The 16,401-nt window shown below is 38.4% G+C and overlaps 1 protein-coding gene across 1 annotated transcript in view; it reads right to left on the bottom strand.

Moving 5' to 3' along the window:
* Positions 1 to 7,427: 7,427 nt before the first annotated feature.
* Positions 7,428 to 16,401, bottom strand: part of LOC107099519 (dnaJ homolog subfamily C member 11-like) — a 14,891-nt gene continuing 5,917 nt past the window's right edge. The window contains exons 9-16 of the mRNA XM_015397680.1: positions 15,627 to 15,712; positions 11,437 to 11,553; positions 11,152 to 11,307; positions 10,888 to 10,957; positions 10,631 to 10,688; positions 7,865 to 8,007; positions 7,649 to 7,778; positions 7,428 to 7,538 (exon numbers count right to left, since the gene is read on the bottom strand). Coding sequence (XP_015253166.1) covers positions 7,513 to 7,538; positions 7,649 to 7,778; positions 7,865 to 8,007; positions 10,631 to 10,688; positions 10,888 to 10,957; positions 11,152 to 11,307; positions 11,437 to 11,553; positions 15,627 to 15,712 — 786 coding nt within the window. The 3' untranslated portion in view covers positions 7,428 to 7,512. The remainder of the gene's footprint in view (positions 7,539 to 7,648; positions 7,779 to 7,864; positions 8,008 to 10,630; positions 10,689 to 10,887; positions 10,958 to 11,151; positions 11,308 to 11,436; positions 11,554 to 15,626; positions 15,713 to 16,401) is intronic.

Below are 16,401 nucleotides of genomic sequence, written 5' to 3'. Positions count from 1 at the left end.
CTTATATCACATCTGACTACAGTTTGATTGCCATTTTAGATTTACTGAGCTGCGGTTCTGCTTCCTACAGACTTTGTGCGTAAGGCAATCACTAAACGGAGGGAAAGGACATCGGAAAAATGTTAAGACTTGGTACACTGGAAACGTTCTGAACTGCCATATGTAGAGAATACCTTCACAACTGCCACCCACCTTGGTGCATGCTGGGATTTGTGGAAAGAATGCTTTGCACTTTTTCCCTTTTTTTTTTTTATTTTGAAATCTATCGAAGAGTAGATGCAGAAAATAAGTACGTCTTTCTGATAAAACTGGATCTGTTTTCACTACGATGGCTCCACTGTTACACAATGTATCGTTTTAAAGACAAGTAAAGCCTTGTTATTTGCTTGAGATGGTGCTATAGCATTAAGCTGAGGTATAATCCTGTAAAACAAAGATGTAGGTTAAACTACTAAGATCTGCATCTGTTTGATTTTTCACTATTTAAGACGTTGTTGAGTGAAACCCTGGAGCCTGAGACGCCCCTTCATCCCAAACAAGCTCTACTTATTTGTCTTCCAGCCTCTGAGTCGAGGCGTGCGGCGACTGCAAAGGTGCATCACGAGAAATTAGAATAGGAGCAACTTTTTTTTTTTCTGTATTTAAATGTTTTTTTTTTTTTTAAGTCAAAATGACATTGATGACAGTGATATATTTGAAGTGTTTATTTATCTTAATCTTTATGGTTATTGCTTTTGGCAAACTTAAAACCTAACGTTCATTTTCTCTTAAAGACGCCTTGATGTTTGGTCAGGGCTCCTTTGGTAGGAACTACTGCAGCAGGGCAGTTTGGCATTAGAAGTTCTCATTTTCTAACATAATTTCACTGACAGGTGAAATAGCCCCATAGATCATATCTGAAAGAGGAATTTGAATTTAACTTTATTGACCTCAGAGCACAAGCGCACTGCTCTAACCACTAGGTCAACACCGCCCCCCCAAAACATTTTTTGACATTTAAACTTTAATTAAAAAACACCAACTTGTCTAATGTAACAAAAGAAAAAAATACAATGTTTCATCTCTTTAACATTTTTTTCTATATTAAAAAACAACAAAGCAGAATGCAGCACAAAAAAATGCAGGGGCCATTCGCCAAGGAATGATAAGTGCCTTTTGTGAGCTCCGTCAGTATTGCATGGTCGGTTGGGGAAATGCAGACATCCCTCAGCCGGACTTAGACACCAAGATGGCTACCTGACACAGGTAGAAGTAACTCCCAAAGTTCCTCCCAACAATTGAGTGCCACATCAGCTTAAATTTCCGCAAAGTCCTTCTCGATTGTTATACTCTTCCAGGGCCTGTGTGGCACACTCCATGGCGTCTTGCAGCATGTTCTCTAACATGTCCGCGTTATTTACCACTGACTTTCTGTCATACATGGCATTGCTCTTTAGTTGGAACGTATGAAGCGGTGAACGGTCTCAAATTGTAGATTGCATGGTGTCAGACCCGCAAAGTGGTTGATAGAAAAGTGATGTGGCTGTATGGCAGTAGCATTCTGCTCTATAATTGAGCAACATTTCAGTTTTATTTCTGCAGTTAAGCCTCATTCAGGAGTAGCTTAACAGCCTCTGTCTCCTGTTAAATTCCAGACAGTTTAGACTCTGCCTACAAGTCGTGTCTATTTTTCATTCCAAATCCTCAAGGCTGCAGTTATTCGCATCTTTTTCTGCGAGACTTCTTCCTTCTACTTAACTTTATATCTTTGGATACAGCAGTGTTTAAAAAAACAGCTGTGGCGATGAGGCTTCTTATGGAAAGCATTGACTGTCTTGTGTAATCAAACTCAAATAATTGCATTTTGGTCACAGCAATAAAGCCTGAGAGTAGATTCTATAAAAACAGGTTAAATTGAGCAAACCTTAACGTTTTGGTGCAAGTCGTTTCTTTTAGATGCAGCAATTTAATGTGTTTAAACAGTATTTTTTTTTCTGATTTACACAGAAGTCTATTAAACGGGAAAAAAAACCCCGATAAGAATGACACGTCTATATAAAATATATAGATATAGAAAAGCAGCGATGCTCAGATCAGGTGATCAGTCAGAGACCCCAGATATACCACACATGTTTACAGTCAGTGAATGCACCAAACAGTTGTTACTGAGTGAGAAAGACAAATTTACCATGTATCTATTGGTTGGTATAAAGTTGGCAGAACTTAATTTGGTTCACCTTTTGCTTCTCTGCCATACATGTGCTGCTATGTGTTCCTATCAAAGCTCCGTGTTTTTCTATCACATTGTTTTTTAAATGGATCTTTACAAAGAAAAGCTGTTTTTGTCAACTTTTTCAGCATTTTAATCAGAGCAGATTTCAGTCTCTTACAGTATTCATTTCCAGAAGAAGTGCGTTTTAATGGAAAACATTTAAGACTTTTGTTGTTGTTCTCAAACTTGATCCGAGTAGGATAAAAGTTCGAAGCTTTATTTATGTGCCATCTGCTGTTTGGGCCTGTATCTGTAGACTACGTATTGTTTCTAATGATATAAAAAGCCATATTGTAGACAGATTTTTACGCAGGAAGTTTTAGGATCCTAATCCGGGATGTTGATGTAACGAAAGCAGCATTGGCAACTTTTAGGGGCAACGGCAACTACAAATGATCGTTGGCTACCAGCTTGAACTGGATAAGCCTATCTGTGCACCAGTCTTCTGGTTTTATCCAATGTTTGGGTAGTTTTTACCAGCAGCTGCACATCTTGGGACGTTTTAATGTTTGAAAGCAGAATCCTTGTCAGACGTTTATGGGACGTTTTTCATATTAGAGAATCTGAAGGCATCTTTAGGCTCAAATTCCCAGATTTAGTACACATCTTAAAATCATGAATCTATGTTCGTTGTGATCCAGCTGGCTTGTCCTGATCCCAGGTTGTCCCATCCCCTTACTGAGAAAGCGTTGTCTGTACCGTGGTGCAAACTGTTTCTGTGAAACTATTGTAAACTATTGTAAATAAAGAGGTACCATTTTAACCAGAGGAATTTTCTGGTCTGCATCATTTTATCTGTTTCTCTTTGCCGTCATCTTTTCTCCCCTACAGTCATTGTTAATTTCAGTCCAGGCACTCAATTATTCCCCATTCAAGGATACACCTATCTCTTCCATTTACCCATGTGTAAATAATTCATTCCAACATCATCCATCCGTTCTATGGCTTTAGCAGGTTATTATTTAAACTTTAAAGCCTGCAGGTATATCTGCAATAAATTCTCAGGGATGGAACAATGGAAAAGTTAGTTGAGTTGGTCTACAAGCCCATCACAGAAATGTATCCGTCCCTCTGGAGCCAAAAGCAGTTGTTCATAAAGTATGCAATTCTAAAATGTACATTTAAGAAGTGGCTAAACATCCAAGATAAATAGAAGTGGATGTATAATAGCTGAGCAGTGTGCTCTTTGTAAATAAAACTAAAAGGTTTCCTTACGGCGCCGCAAGAAGTCATTTTAAAAAATGGATGACACCCGTCCCTCCTGGGCACATTTTCGGCCTCGGATCCGGCGAATCACAGCAATCAATCCACTCCAAGGAGCCAGAAAAGGCATGTGGATGAATGTGGCTAAAAATGTAAAATAAATGTGATATAAATGTATAAAACCAGAGGGCTGCCCTTTGTAAATGAAATTATGGAATCATTTATACAGCTGCAACCAGCCCTGTTAAATACTTGATGCTGAAAGGGCCTGATATAAAAATGAATTCCACATCCCTTTTTCTACAATAAAGGTGTATGAAGAATACCGGATTCATTTCCGAACTTGTTTTCACCCTTTAATTCCTCTAATGAAATGAAACATCAGTTTTTAATCCATTTTTATTTTTCTTTACAGGACAGAACAAATATGTTCAGTTTACACCGGTCCATTTCACTTGCAGACTGGAATGTAAAATCATCAGGCAGTCTCTTCTCACCTTCTGATGGCATCCATCCAGACATGAACAGACTGAACCTATAACTACACACTTAAAATGACAAAACAAGGACAAACACTAAACATTCAGTGCAAAATGGCTGCCGAAACGATCCGATCGTGTGTTTCTACCTTGTTGCATTTCAGTAAAAGTGTACGGCTACAATTCAGTTCTTCGGCTCCATTTGGACAAAATAGCTCATATAACATTAATTTGTAAACCTATTTTTATAAATGCAATAAAATTCAGCTTAGGTCTTATTTTAATTGTTTTTAATAATGTTTAGGGTTCCCTATAGTTCATTACAAAAACACCTCCTCCCAAAAACAAACACACACACAACAAACCAACCGCCTCTTTGTTATTGCACAATCCATCTACCAACAGATGCACCAATCAGATAGGGAGAAATCTAATTTAATGGACTTAAACGGGAGCTTTATTGTGCTGCGGAAATTAAAAACGCACGGATTTAAGTGTTACACCGCTTGCCTATTCATCAGCGGTTCAGTGTATCGTGTCCCAATCTGCTGAAACAATTTAAAGCAGTTGTTGATTAGTGTATAAACTAACCAATGACAGACTCCAATACATTCCCTCTGTGGTTCCTCCATGTATAAGTTCACAAAGGTAAATGATAAGAAAATGTAGACTTTACAAAGCTTCCCTGCAGCAGCTGATTTGGCAATGAAAGAGCTGCTTGCAGCTCCTATATTGTCCCAATGTTTGTGGGATTCCGTAGTACTGTAGATGTTTCCAAACATAATGCATGGAAACTGCTCTTATTTCAGGGTGGAATACTTATAAAATAAATTAAGTAAGCTTGAATTTAGTGGCCTTTCCTCTACAGATCCAATGTCCAAACCACAGTTATCCGTATCAACAATATTAGCTTTTAAACTTAACAATTAAACATCTGTCTTTCCACCAATATAACTCACTGATGGAAGAGACACTGATTATCGTGACAAGTCAGAATTATGCTGCAGGTCACACACACCCAACTGACACATTAGTCTACAACAGGAGAGATAGTAAAGTAAAAATGAAAGGACTTAAAATATTATTCAATGTTATGCATCCCTGGTTTTGAATACAGACTTGCATTTCCATTAAAAGAAAAGCACGTTACACCGAAACCACAAACCTTCTGTCATCAGCTAAGTTCTGGGTCGCTCTAACCAAATGTTTGGCCCATCAGCGCCTGGTATTATTGTTCGATTGTGTTTGCTTTTTGACTATTAAGTTGTTGATTTGGGCAGGCACCAAAACAGCCACACAACATGATGCTTCCACTGCCGTGCTCTAACGTTAGGTCCTAAATTTGAAAGCCTTATTATGATCCCCCATGCAGAAGGCGCTGTGTATTTATTATTATACTCTAATAACAGTTTTCTCCAAAGGTATCTCAGTTTGCATGGAGGGGCTGCTGCAACCTTCAGTCGAGATTAAAGATATCCGTTTAGGAGTTTACGACATATGGCACGCTTACGTAAGACTTGTAGGCTGTTTGAAATAGGTAGTTTTCCACAGAGACCTTTTATTCAGGCCAGTCTGCTCTCTAATCCCAGTTTGGATGAATGTTATTTGATTAAAATCCTGTTTTTAAGATTCAACCAATTAGCCTCTAACCTGCAATGAGTGAGAAACCACTGGAGCACCAATACGCTTCATAATATCCATCATATATGAACTCTCTACTCCCAAATCAGCCCCTTAAAGCATTGGCGGCAGCGCTGTGCTGAAGGGGGCATTAAACTGGAAGCAGTTATGATGCATTGGACAACTTGGACATAACAATGAAGAAACTTGTAATAAATAATCAACAGCTGGACGGCTGAAAGACAGACTCTGCCCACAAACACACATCTTCTGAGGAGATCAAGCATGCTAATACTGAGCTAATACTGAGATTTTGGAAAACCTCTGCTGTATTTCAACCAATGCATTCTGATCATTTGTTATCTGTGCTACAAAAGATGGAGGAACCCTAATAAACGAGGGATGTCGTTCTTTTAAGAAATGCAAAATATGCAACTGGAGCAGGGGTCTGCGACCTGTGGCCCCGGCGCCACCAGCGGCTCTTTAGGAACTCAAAAATGGCTCTTCATCACTAAAGAGCAGTTTAATTATTTGAACCATAGATGTACAAACAAATACATGCTTTAGAATTTTCTCCACTGACTAATTGCATTGAATTTCCAAATATATTGAATCTAATTTTAACTGTAATGTATATATTTATCTTTTTAAACTGAGAAACAATTGTTATTTTCAGCATGATTTTTCCAAAATATCAGCAACCTGTGTTGAATATAATATTATTTTCTAAAAAGGGTCATGTATTGTTTGTTGCTTTGAACAGTTTTACCAGCTGGACTGAAGACATTTTTTGTAATTAAAAAAATTAATAAAAAAATTATAACACATTTAATTAGAGCCATGCCAGAAGCTTCTTTGATTACTAGAAGGAGGTTGCTAGCGGACCTTTAACCAAATATTTGACTCTGCATGTATAATTCTAACCTTGTCTGGATTAGAGAATTACAAAAATCTTGTGCCTCCAAATGTATTTTTTAAAAATTGATTGAGGGGTAAATGCTAATCATCTTTTACCTTTAAGATAAAGAACTCAAGAAAGTCTTTAAAAACTAATTAGTAACATTCTTGCCATGAAAACTACACATGCAGCCTCAGGTTTAAATTACAGATCATCTTTTGCAGATAACAAAAAAAAACAAGTCTTTTCTTTAACCTTCACCTTATCAAATGCAGCTAGAAAATACATGACAGTGGAGTTCTCTTCAACTGCAGGGATGATCGATTGGTACTGACGCAAATCAAATCCGAGCAGAATTTCTGCCTATAAAACTACACTGCAGTGTGTAAAGAAAATCCTTGTGGAAAAGTCGAACTTTTTTCTGATATAAAATGCAGCACCCCCTCTCTCCTTTCCGCTCCAACCCTCCACAGATACCAGTTCATACCTGCTGACTTGCATCTTGTCAGGCAGCAGACTGTGAACTAAAACCAAAGTAGAGAATGATCTAAAAACACAAACCGGGTTCTGGTTGACCTGTGTTACTGGGACACAGTCCTGCATAGTTAGCCCATACAGTTTTAAAACTTATTGCAATCACTCAAAAAGCTACCAGGATGACAGACATAAAGATTATATATGGAAACAAATTATAGCTTCTTCACATCTGGAAAACATGAATGTGAGAAATCGGACACTTCATTCAGCGCTGAGGGAAGTCATCCTCAGATTTGCTGTAATAATCCTTCATATATAAAACTATTTGTGTCTGGTTTCCTACAGAGGATAGATATGTGATCCAGTATATCTGGAGCAGCCAACAGGGAAAAACCCAGTGCTGAATACCCCAAACTGGGCTTTACAAAAGGAAGAAGATAGTTGTGAATCAGATTCACTAATACTATAACAGAGGAGAGCTAGAGGAGGGAAACTGATCTTTTTTTTTTAATCCATCCCTTCTAGTCTTGGGTTCTTCCGTGAACACAGTTGTTAAATCCTCCTATGTCGACAGCAGAGGGCTCCTAGGATTCGGATTCAATTCTATGAGCTGCAAAGACGGAAAAAAAAACAAAAGCAGTATTCAATAATCAGGCTCCAGTAATTCAGTAATTAACATGCAGCTCCATGAGTCACAGGTGAAAGCGGCTGCATACTGACATTGCTTGGGTATCCGTAGTGGCTCGGTGTCTGCGGAGATGACTTGATGCATGACCCCTCTGAACTGGTACAGTAATTTCAGACTTTTTTCCTCTCCCACGCAGGGGTCGTAAAAGCCTGGCAGACCAGCCTGCAGGCAGAGATAGTGTTCATACCAAGAGCACGCCCGCAGATTTACAGATGCTTGGGGACCTATTATCATCTGCTCAGACTCACCTTAGACGCCTCGGTGAGGATGAGCTTGGAGTCTTTGACCAGGCACTGCAGCGGCACGGTGACGTCAATCACCTTGGCTTTTTCCTGCTTCTGGCTGGTGTCTGAGACAAACTTTCCGTACCAGCCGTTCAAGATGATCAGGCCTGGGGTGGTCATTTACAGCATGTTTAGTGTTCATTAAGGCTGATTCAAACACTATTACATAGTTTAACTACTGTAGACACAAAAAAAGGAAACTATAAAGATTATTTAGTCAATTATTAATGGTAAAACTTTAACTAGTGCATGCTTTTTAAGGTTCCTTCTTATATGTCCAAATCAAAAATATTTTAATTTATGGATTTTCTTCTAGAGATGTTTAGCGCTTTTTAAATTCAACATTGAACCAACAATTCAACAAAGCCAACCAAGCCCTGGGTGATATGCACATGAAATCTAATCCCGATATATCTAATATCACAATATTGGGTGATATTATTGTGATAAAGATAAAAGTGGCCATTAAATCTGAAATAAATTTGTAACGATCTTGGTTCTGTTGTTTTTCTTTAAGTTTTCTGTTTCAAGTTTAGTCAGGTTTTTCATTGTTTTCTAGCTTTTTGTGTGTCTGGATTCATTTAAGTTGCTTAGGTTTTTCTGTCTGTCCTCTGCTGCCTCCTTGTGTTCTTTTCCCTTGGCTTCCTCGTTAGCTCTAATCACACCTGCTCCCTATCAGCTCATTAGCTCTACCTTTGTTCAGTCAGCCATAAATACACTCCCTCTGCAGTCCCTCTTTGCTGGTTCCTCGTCTTACCTTTCCTTACCCTGACTCCTTGATGATTTTTATGTTGGATTTTTGGATTCCTGTTTTTGTTTAACATTTTTAAGTTGGATTTTTGGATACCTGTTTTTGTTTGCCTGATCTCTCATTAAACCCTCCAAGAACTCACCTATGCCTCTCAGCTTCTGCTTTTGGGTCCAATCAACAACCTTAAAACCAAATCGTGACATAAATTACTTCTTTCTTAGGTTGGCTGCTAACCACAGTAACACAAGTAGTACGAATATAAACATTTAAATGTGGCTTAGTTACATAAAGAGATATTATTTATAGGATTAAACATCTCATGGTAACGGCAATTAATCATATTCTTCTAATTTTTTCAATTCCCTAATGAAAAAAAAAAAAACAAACAAAAAAATTGTAAAAAAAAAATTTCTGACAATTCGACCAGTTTCTGGAGTTTTTAAATATCAATTCTAACTGACAACTAGAAACTTATCATAACAGGGTTAAACGATACTATAAATGCCTACCTCTATTCAACGTCATTCCAAATGGTAAGGACTTGAAATTTTTTTATTCAGAAAATGAGTAATTTTATTTCTTCTAATACAACTTAATATGTGGACCTCATGTTGATAATAAACCAAATTAATACAATTTAGAAGGTTCAACCTCAAAATCTTCCATCATGAGCCCAAACCATGACACCAAAGCTTGAATGTGTCACCCATTTGTGATATTTTGGGTCTGTTTTTTTATTTAGAAAAAACAGTTCACAAAGGTAATTTATTTATAACCGCGCGGCTGACTGGAGTTGTGACAGGCAGCCCGGGCCACAGGAGGCTACGCTCTACCCCTTCTGTTCATTCGGCGAGCTAATCTGAACCGTTCAATTCCATTTGGAGAGCGAGATCATCTGTGGTAGTAGCACTAGACATCTTCCAGGCAGGTGAGTAAAACTAGCAGCAGTTCAAAGGACAGGAAGAATGAATGGTAGCCGGCGCGCGCGGATGACGTCATACACACTCCGCTTTGTTTTAAAAAACTATAAATATAAAAAATATAACCGCGGATGTCTGGGGGACAGTGATTCGCCTACATGTTATGAATGCTGGAGTGCCATAAAGAATAAATTATGAACAGTTTAGTTTGTGCCTCCAACTCGTTGCCCATAGGCAGACGTTACTTGGATATAACCTAACAGAATATCTGCAGAACAGCTCCAAATGACACAAAACTAATATGGGTAAATAGAACATGATGTAATAACGTAAAATCAAGGGCCCAATGTAAAAAAAAAAAAAAACGATGTTCCCCTTTAAGGGTGTGAAGAACAAGAAGAAAACATTTTGGATTTATATCAATATAACTGATAATCTATGAAATGAAATGAGTTGAATTTTGTCTATAAGAATGGATCAAAATCCCACTTAAGCAAAGCATGTAATAGTTTGGAGATGTCAGAAAAACCTTCACCACAAAGTATGCTCAATACTACATTTCATTTTTTCTACCCAGAGTTTTCCCTTTAATTTCTTTCTAAGTGTATATGCGTTGATGGTTTCTGGTGTAAATCTTACTTCATAGAAGACATTAGATTAGAAACATACAGACTGAGCTGTATATTAAAAAAAAACCTTAGAGGGAGACAGGGCGGAGGATTTTTGGCACATAACATGATGGGTATTACATCGCCGATAGGATAATAAAACTAAAATGCTCCACAGGAGCGTGAATAGAAATAATTAGGAAGCTAAAGCATAGTTCAGATCCCAGTGGAGTACACCAACATCATGACCTGCTTCCCAGCAACAGATGATGGGAGTCAGACAACCAGGATCCTGCAGCTGCAGAGCATTGTAAAGTGTTGAAAAAAAACGACAAAGATAAATACTTGAATTATACCAAGTTTGGACTGGCTCCAAACTTAAAAACTTTGTTTCTCACCCTGCTGTAAAGCATTTCTGTCTCAGTGTGTGTGTGTGGGTGTGTTCCCTCACCCATTTTGGATTCTTCTGCTTCTATGATTCTCCTCACAGACTCCTGCATCAGCAGAACCTGCAGGGGGACCAAGGGAGAGAGGGAAAATAAAGGAGGAGGGGTAGAGTAGAGGGGGAAAAGAAAGTATAGGATAGATGGGATTCGGTCATGAGGTTATAATGAGGAGTCTAACTTATGAACAGAGATCAATTATACCCCTCAACTCACAATGGAAAAAAAACAAAAAATCCCAGCCTTTCTGAAAGTAGGTACTCACAGCAGTCTCAGCCTCCTGCTTCTTTTTGGCGATGTCTGTGGCGGAGCTCTTCCTCTGCAGCTCCAGCTCTCTGATAGACACACAAACACACAGCAAACATCAACTACCACCCACTGGGATTCACTGTGGAGGCTTTCGCTGATGGTAGCACAGGCATTAAAGAAACCCCTCGACACACTTATATACAGAAATGCAAAATGTTCACGGATATGAGGGCTTTGGGGCAAACATCTATGATCGAAAACGATACACAGGTTTACTCACTGCTCTTTCTGTGCTTTTGTGTAGGGGATTATGATCAGTCTGTGGACGGCGATGTAGGCCAGGAGAGGTCCAACGGTGGCATAGAAGACAGCACTAGGCAGCAGCTGGTCTGTCAGGTGGACTGGGAACAGGTACGTCTGACTAGCGCGCGACAACCTGCTCAAAAAAATAACACAAGCGGTGGTATCAGCAGGAGCAGACATGCAGACGGGATCATCCGTCAGACGGACAAGGACACACGGAAAGGGGTGAGATCATATCTCAGGGGGGTGGGGTGGCTCGTACTTAATCTTGAGCGTGACTCCCTGCGGGACGCCGATGCTGACAGTGGCTGACAAAACACTGTGACGGCTGATCTTCCTCTCTGCTCCGTACTCTACCACCACACCAAACCAGCCAGTCCTGCAAACAGAGACCAATACAATCAGATATGTGATCGTATAGAGGTAGAAAAACTAAAACTGTATATATTTAGGTTTTTTTTTTCCATACCTGTGCAAAAATGTACAGTATTTACACCGGTATGCAAAAGGGAATGTCAAAACTCTTCATGTCATACAAGATGCAGACATCACATTAGGATGCCGAGTTTTATTGGGGTCTGCAATCAACCACAAAATGCAGCTAAACTGCTGGATTTCAGCTGAATTTGATCTGAATAAATTGAACCGTAGTTTAAGTCAGTTATATTTACAGATTGATAGCTTTTTAAAATTAATTCTAAATCCTTTTATTAATAAACCTTTTTAGATAAACACATTTTTAGCTTACCTGTCAATTTAATTTTTTTATTTATTCATCTTTCTTTTATATGTGAGCTTCGATTTAACTCACTTAAACGCCAAAAATATAAGCAAGGACGTTTTTATATCCAGTGGTGTGTGTTTGTCATGATTTCCTTTTTTTATTGCACCTAATTTATTTTAGCTCATCAAGCTAAGCACTCAAAAACCATTTTATCATGAAAAGGCAACCTTAACAAAAGAATTCATGTGATTAAACCTGTTTTGGAAAAGCTAAGCTATATTGCGTACCAATAGGACCTATAGGACCTGCATATCACTTAGATGACGCCTATCTGATGACATAAGTTAGGATAAAAGTGCTTAAAAAAACATTTTGCTCTGATGGGTTCAATAATGTAACTAATTGGTAAAACTACTCCAAAAATGAATCAAGTCATCCAGGAAGAATAATAAAAAAGTCAAAGAAAAACAAGCTTCCTTTTTTCTGGATTCAATGATAAGAAAGTTGATTCTTAGGAACAATAACACCGTTAAAAAAGCAAATATGGTTTAGAAAAATTTCCAAAAATAAACATCTTGATGATCCTTAAGACTTGTGGGAAAATATTTGGCTCACTGGTAAGAATATAAAAATGAAACAATTTGTGAAACTTTGAAATAAATATTGTTTTAAAAAGTTTTTTTTTTCTTAAATATTATTGATTGGGACCTTTTCTAGCTAGCATCTTTTTTTTTATAATTTCCTTTTAGAAACTCCCTTTCATTTCTATTTATAAAACATTGTTCTTGCTTGAAACCATAATGGAAGATAATTCACTCCATAGTGAGGAAAAGTAGTCGTCAACTCACCCAAAGTGACATAAAAGTCTCATTGGTGGTTATTGGAAACATTATTCGGTAGATGTTTCCACCTCTTAACAAACAAAGTGGTTTCTCAGGCTCTCTGTCTAATATTTGAACATTTTAGACAATTTGAAATATTTCTTGGGGAAAAAAGCACTGTTTTCACTGAACTGTATTTTTTTTATTATCTTTAGATGGACTGAGAGTTAAAGCAGCAGCTCAACAGACAGTGTAACCTTAATAAGAGGAATGTGGGGTCCTTAATTCAATTTTCTCCAATATTTCCTAGCAGCTAAATCTGTCCTTGCTGAAGGTTAGGGCCCGGTCACACCTTGATGATTTAGCAGGCGTATGCCTGACGTCCCAGAATCTCCTAAAATGCCGGCATACCTTAACTTTCTATGTATTTTTTCAATTTTGGGCGTATAAATAGTAGTGTTGCGCTGATGGCGTTTTTTGGCCCCGATACCAATACTCAATACCTGGCTGTGCAGTATCGGCAAATACCATACCGATACCATCTCTTTGAAATTGATGTGTGTGTATATATGAAGAACTGCATACTACTTGGATGTAAAATAATTGGCATCATGGCTTTGTCAAGCTCCTGCCTACCTTTGTGAAGCAAGAATAAGACTAATACAAAGTGAATCCAGTAGGACTTTTTATTGCCTATCTGGAATGGGTGACAATAGTTGAATAAAGTTTTGGCTCTCAAAATGGTATCAGTGCCCTATTTGTTGGTACTCACCGATACCGATGCCACCATTTTAGTTCTGTATTGGGGCCCCGCCCGATACTGGTATTGGTATCTGTGCAACACATTATGAAATAGCATATTCATAACGAGTCCAGAACTTGTGTTCATAGACAGCTTAACTTACGCATAACGCACAGCAGTGTAATGCCCATGAAATGTCACAAGCAAGTGTCCTGAGGGGGCAGCAATGCGCTCAGAGAAGCTTCTACTACTTCTAATACCTCCATTTATTTGATGGCGGTATTAACTGCTGTTTACCGCCCGCCAAAAAATAAATAAATAAATAAATAAATAAAAAGAAATATGGTTTGCAGTGACTGCAAATTCAGCATCATGTCTGCTGGAAGTTTGTTGGTCGTGGTCGTGAATGCAGGGAGGATCCATCACACTCGCCTTCTCGCTCATCCTATGATGGAGGAGTACAGACGGTTTCCTCCTGTGAACCGTCATTCATACCAAAACACTGCCAATACGCCATTATACAGCAGCTGTAAGTTAGAAACGTGCTCATCGGTCATCTGGAAAATGTCAGATACGTTGATATACTTTGTAGATAATTTCTTGATAAGTTATGAACAAGTTACTCATAGGTTTCTAAAAGGCTAGGCGCCACGACTTATCAGTAACTTACACTTAACGTATGTCAACGATCAAATAGCTTACCTGTAACTTATGCCCCACGTGTGAGCATACTGTGGCATACGTTAGGAAATTTTGAGCAAAATGTCTCAGCGTACTCGCTGTATATTGGCATGTGCCAGTGTTCTTTAGCGTGCTCATAACTTATACAAAATGAAGCCATTACTTATCCAACGTATGCCTGCATTTTTGCAAGATTTTCCGTACGTCAGACATACGCTGGTCTAAATTATCAAGGTGTGACAGGGCATTAGGAAAAAATGAAGTAGCTTGTTTTAGCCAGCTGACAAGCAGTGCACAGCAGGAAGTGAGCCACCAAATAACCAAACAATCTTATTCCCTTAATTTATTTTAACATGGAAGAGATGAGATCCTAACTTTTTAAAAGCTGCTTACCTCCCGTGCTCATCCATAATTAGATAAAACTAGATGACGAAGATAATTGTTTGAATTACTTCAACGAATGTGTGTTGAGGGTTAAGTCGTCATGTGGCTAAAACTCAAAGAACAAATATTTGTAGCAATAAGAAATTTGACAGCGTCAGGTTCTGCAGCACAGCTAGTTGCCGTAGGAACAAAAAAAAGCAGTAGTAGAGAATGAGTGGTTCATTTTCTTACAAAAATGTTCTTTTCCAGATGTAATCATTTTCAACATGTAACATGTGGAGAGTAGAATCCATGGTATTGCTGACGATTGTGAGAAAAATATACATAAAACCACCTAAAACTGATGGCACCTTCCTGTCTTTATCCCATTTGTAGTATTCTCTTTTAATGTCCATTTACAAAAAGCTGAGCATGTCGAGGTCGACTGACGATGGAATGTGTTCTCATGTGGTTTAGAACAAAATCAATGTGACTCAGTGGAGAAATAAGCCATTTTTTCTCCTGTTTACTGCGTCCTTCAAGGTGACACAAGTCAGCCAGGTTTACGCAGTGAGTCTATGAAAACTGCAGCATCTAAAAATCAGCCACTGCAGAATTTGGAGGCAAAGTTATTTTCAAACATTAAAAAAAAAGAAATACTGCATTGAAGGATTTTAAGAGTATCCAATGATAAGTTAAAAGACTAGAAAATGAAACGACCTTTTAAATGACGGATCATCTAGAACTCCAAATCCGAACATTGTTCTAAAAATGTTTTGAGTGCGTTTCCTCACTAATCTGAGGTTGTTACTGCTGGGATGAAAAGGAAGAGAGGGCGTAGGATTAGAGGCTAAATATCTATCCTGTTTATAGCAACGATCTGCAGCGGTGAGTCACACCACAACAACTGGAGCATTTTTCCTCTGGTGCTTTTGATGATCTTCAGAGACTCACTTTAAGAAGTAGCCCTAATGTATTAAACACACGCCACTTCCTGTTCCCCATACATCCGCTGTTTAACCTGGAGAACACCTGAGGAACGATGGGATGATTCAGGACCGACGGGGCTCGGGGATACTGTGCTGCTAACTGTTTGATCAAAATTATGCATAGAGACATACTTAAGGGAGCCTTTCACTTTGGTCTGGTCCTCATCCTGGAACTTGAACTGGTAGCTCATCATTAAATAGGAATGAGGCACACCCAGCTAGAAAGACAAAGAAGAAGAAAAATTTACAAAACATAACAGCATAAAATAAATCAGGGCCTTAATTTTGGTTCTTGTCAGAGGTTAAGTGACAGCGCACTGTTAAATCATAACCAATAAACTGCAAAAACAGATGTCTTACAGTGCTGTCTACACGTCCCAGACTTTTGCGCCTAAAACCATCCATTTGGGGCCCCCACAGCTTAAAATGTTGTTACTAGATTTTGCTATTGGCTTAGCACCAAGGGGGAACTGATGTCAGCAGCTTGACCCACCGGTGGATCTCTGCAGACTCACTCCTCCTACACATGGTGGCCATTAAATCAGCAGTTCCCAAACTTTCACTGGTTGGGCCCCCTTTTTGGATTACAAGAAAGTTTTTGTCCCCCTACCAACCCTGCTTTATCCCCCAACCAAATTTCTCAACAGTCCACCAAACAAAAATTAACTGAAGTTTTTTAAATAAAAAAAAAAAAAATACCTCTATAAAAATGTAAATACTTTCAGTATAACTATTTATTTTAGCGTGCAACAGAATTCAGAATTGCTATCAATACATCCGAAATTTTTTTTAAAATTATATATTAATTTCTTACACTCTTCCCACCATCCCTCCCCCAGGGGGTTGACCCCACTGAATTAAATAATTTTCTCATCATGGAAATAAAAATAAATTATTATTTTAATAT

Source organism: Cyprinodon variegatus, unplaced genomic scaffold, assembly GCF_000732505.1.
Source record: "Cyprinodon variegatus isolate N-32 unplaced genomic scaffold, C_variegatus-1.0 Scaffold880, whole genome shotgun sequence".
Taxonomy (NCBI): domain Eukaryota; kingdom Metazoa; phylum Chordata; class Actinopteri; order Cyprinodontiformes; family Cyprinodontidae; genus Cyprinodon; species Cyprinodon variegatus.
Note: the sequence above shows the minus strand (reverse complement) of the source record. Positions and strands in the feature narration are given on the sequence as shown.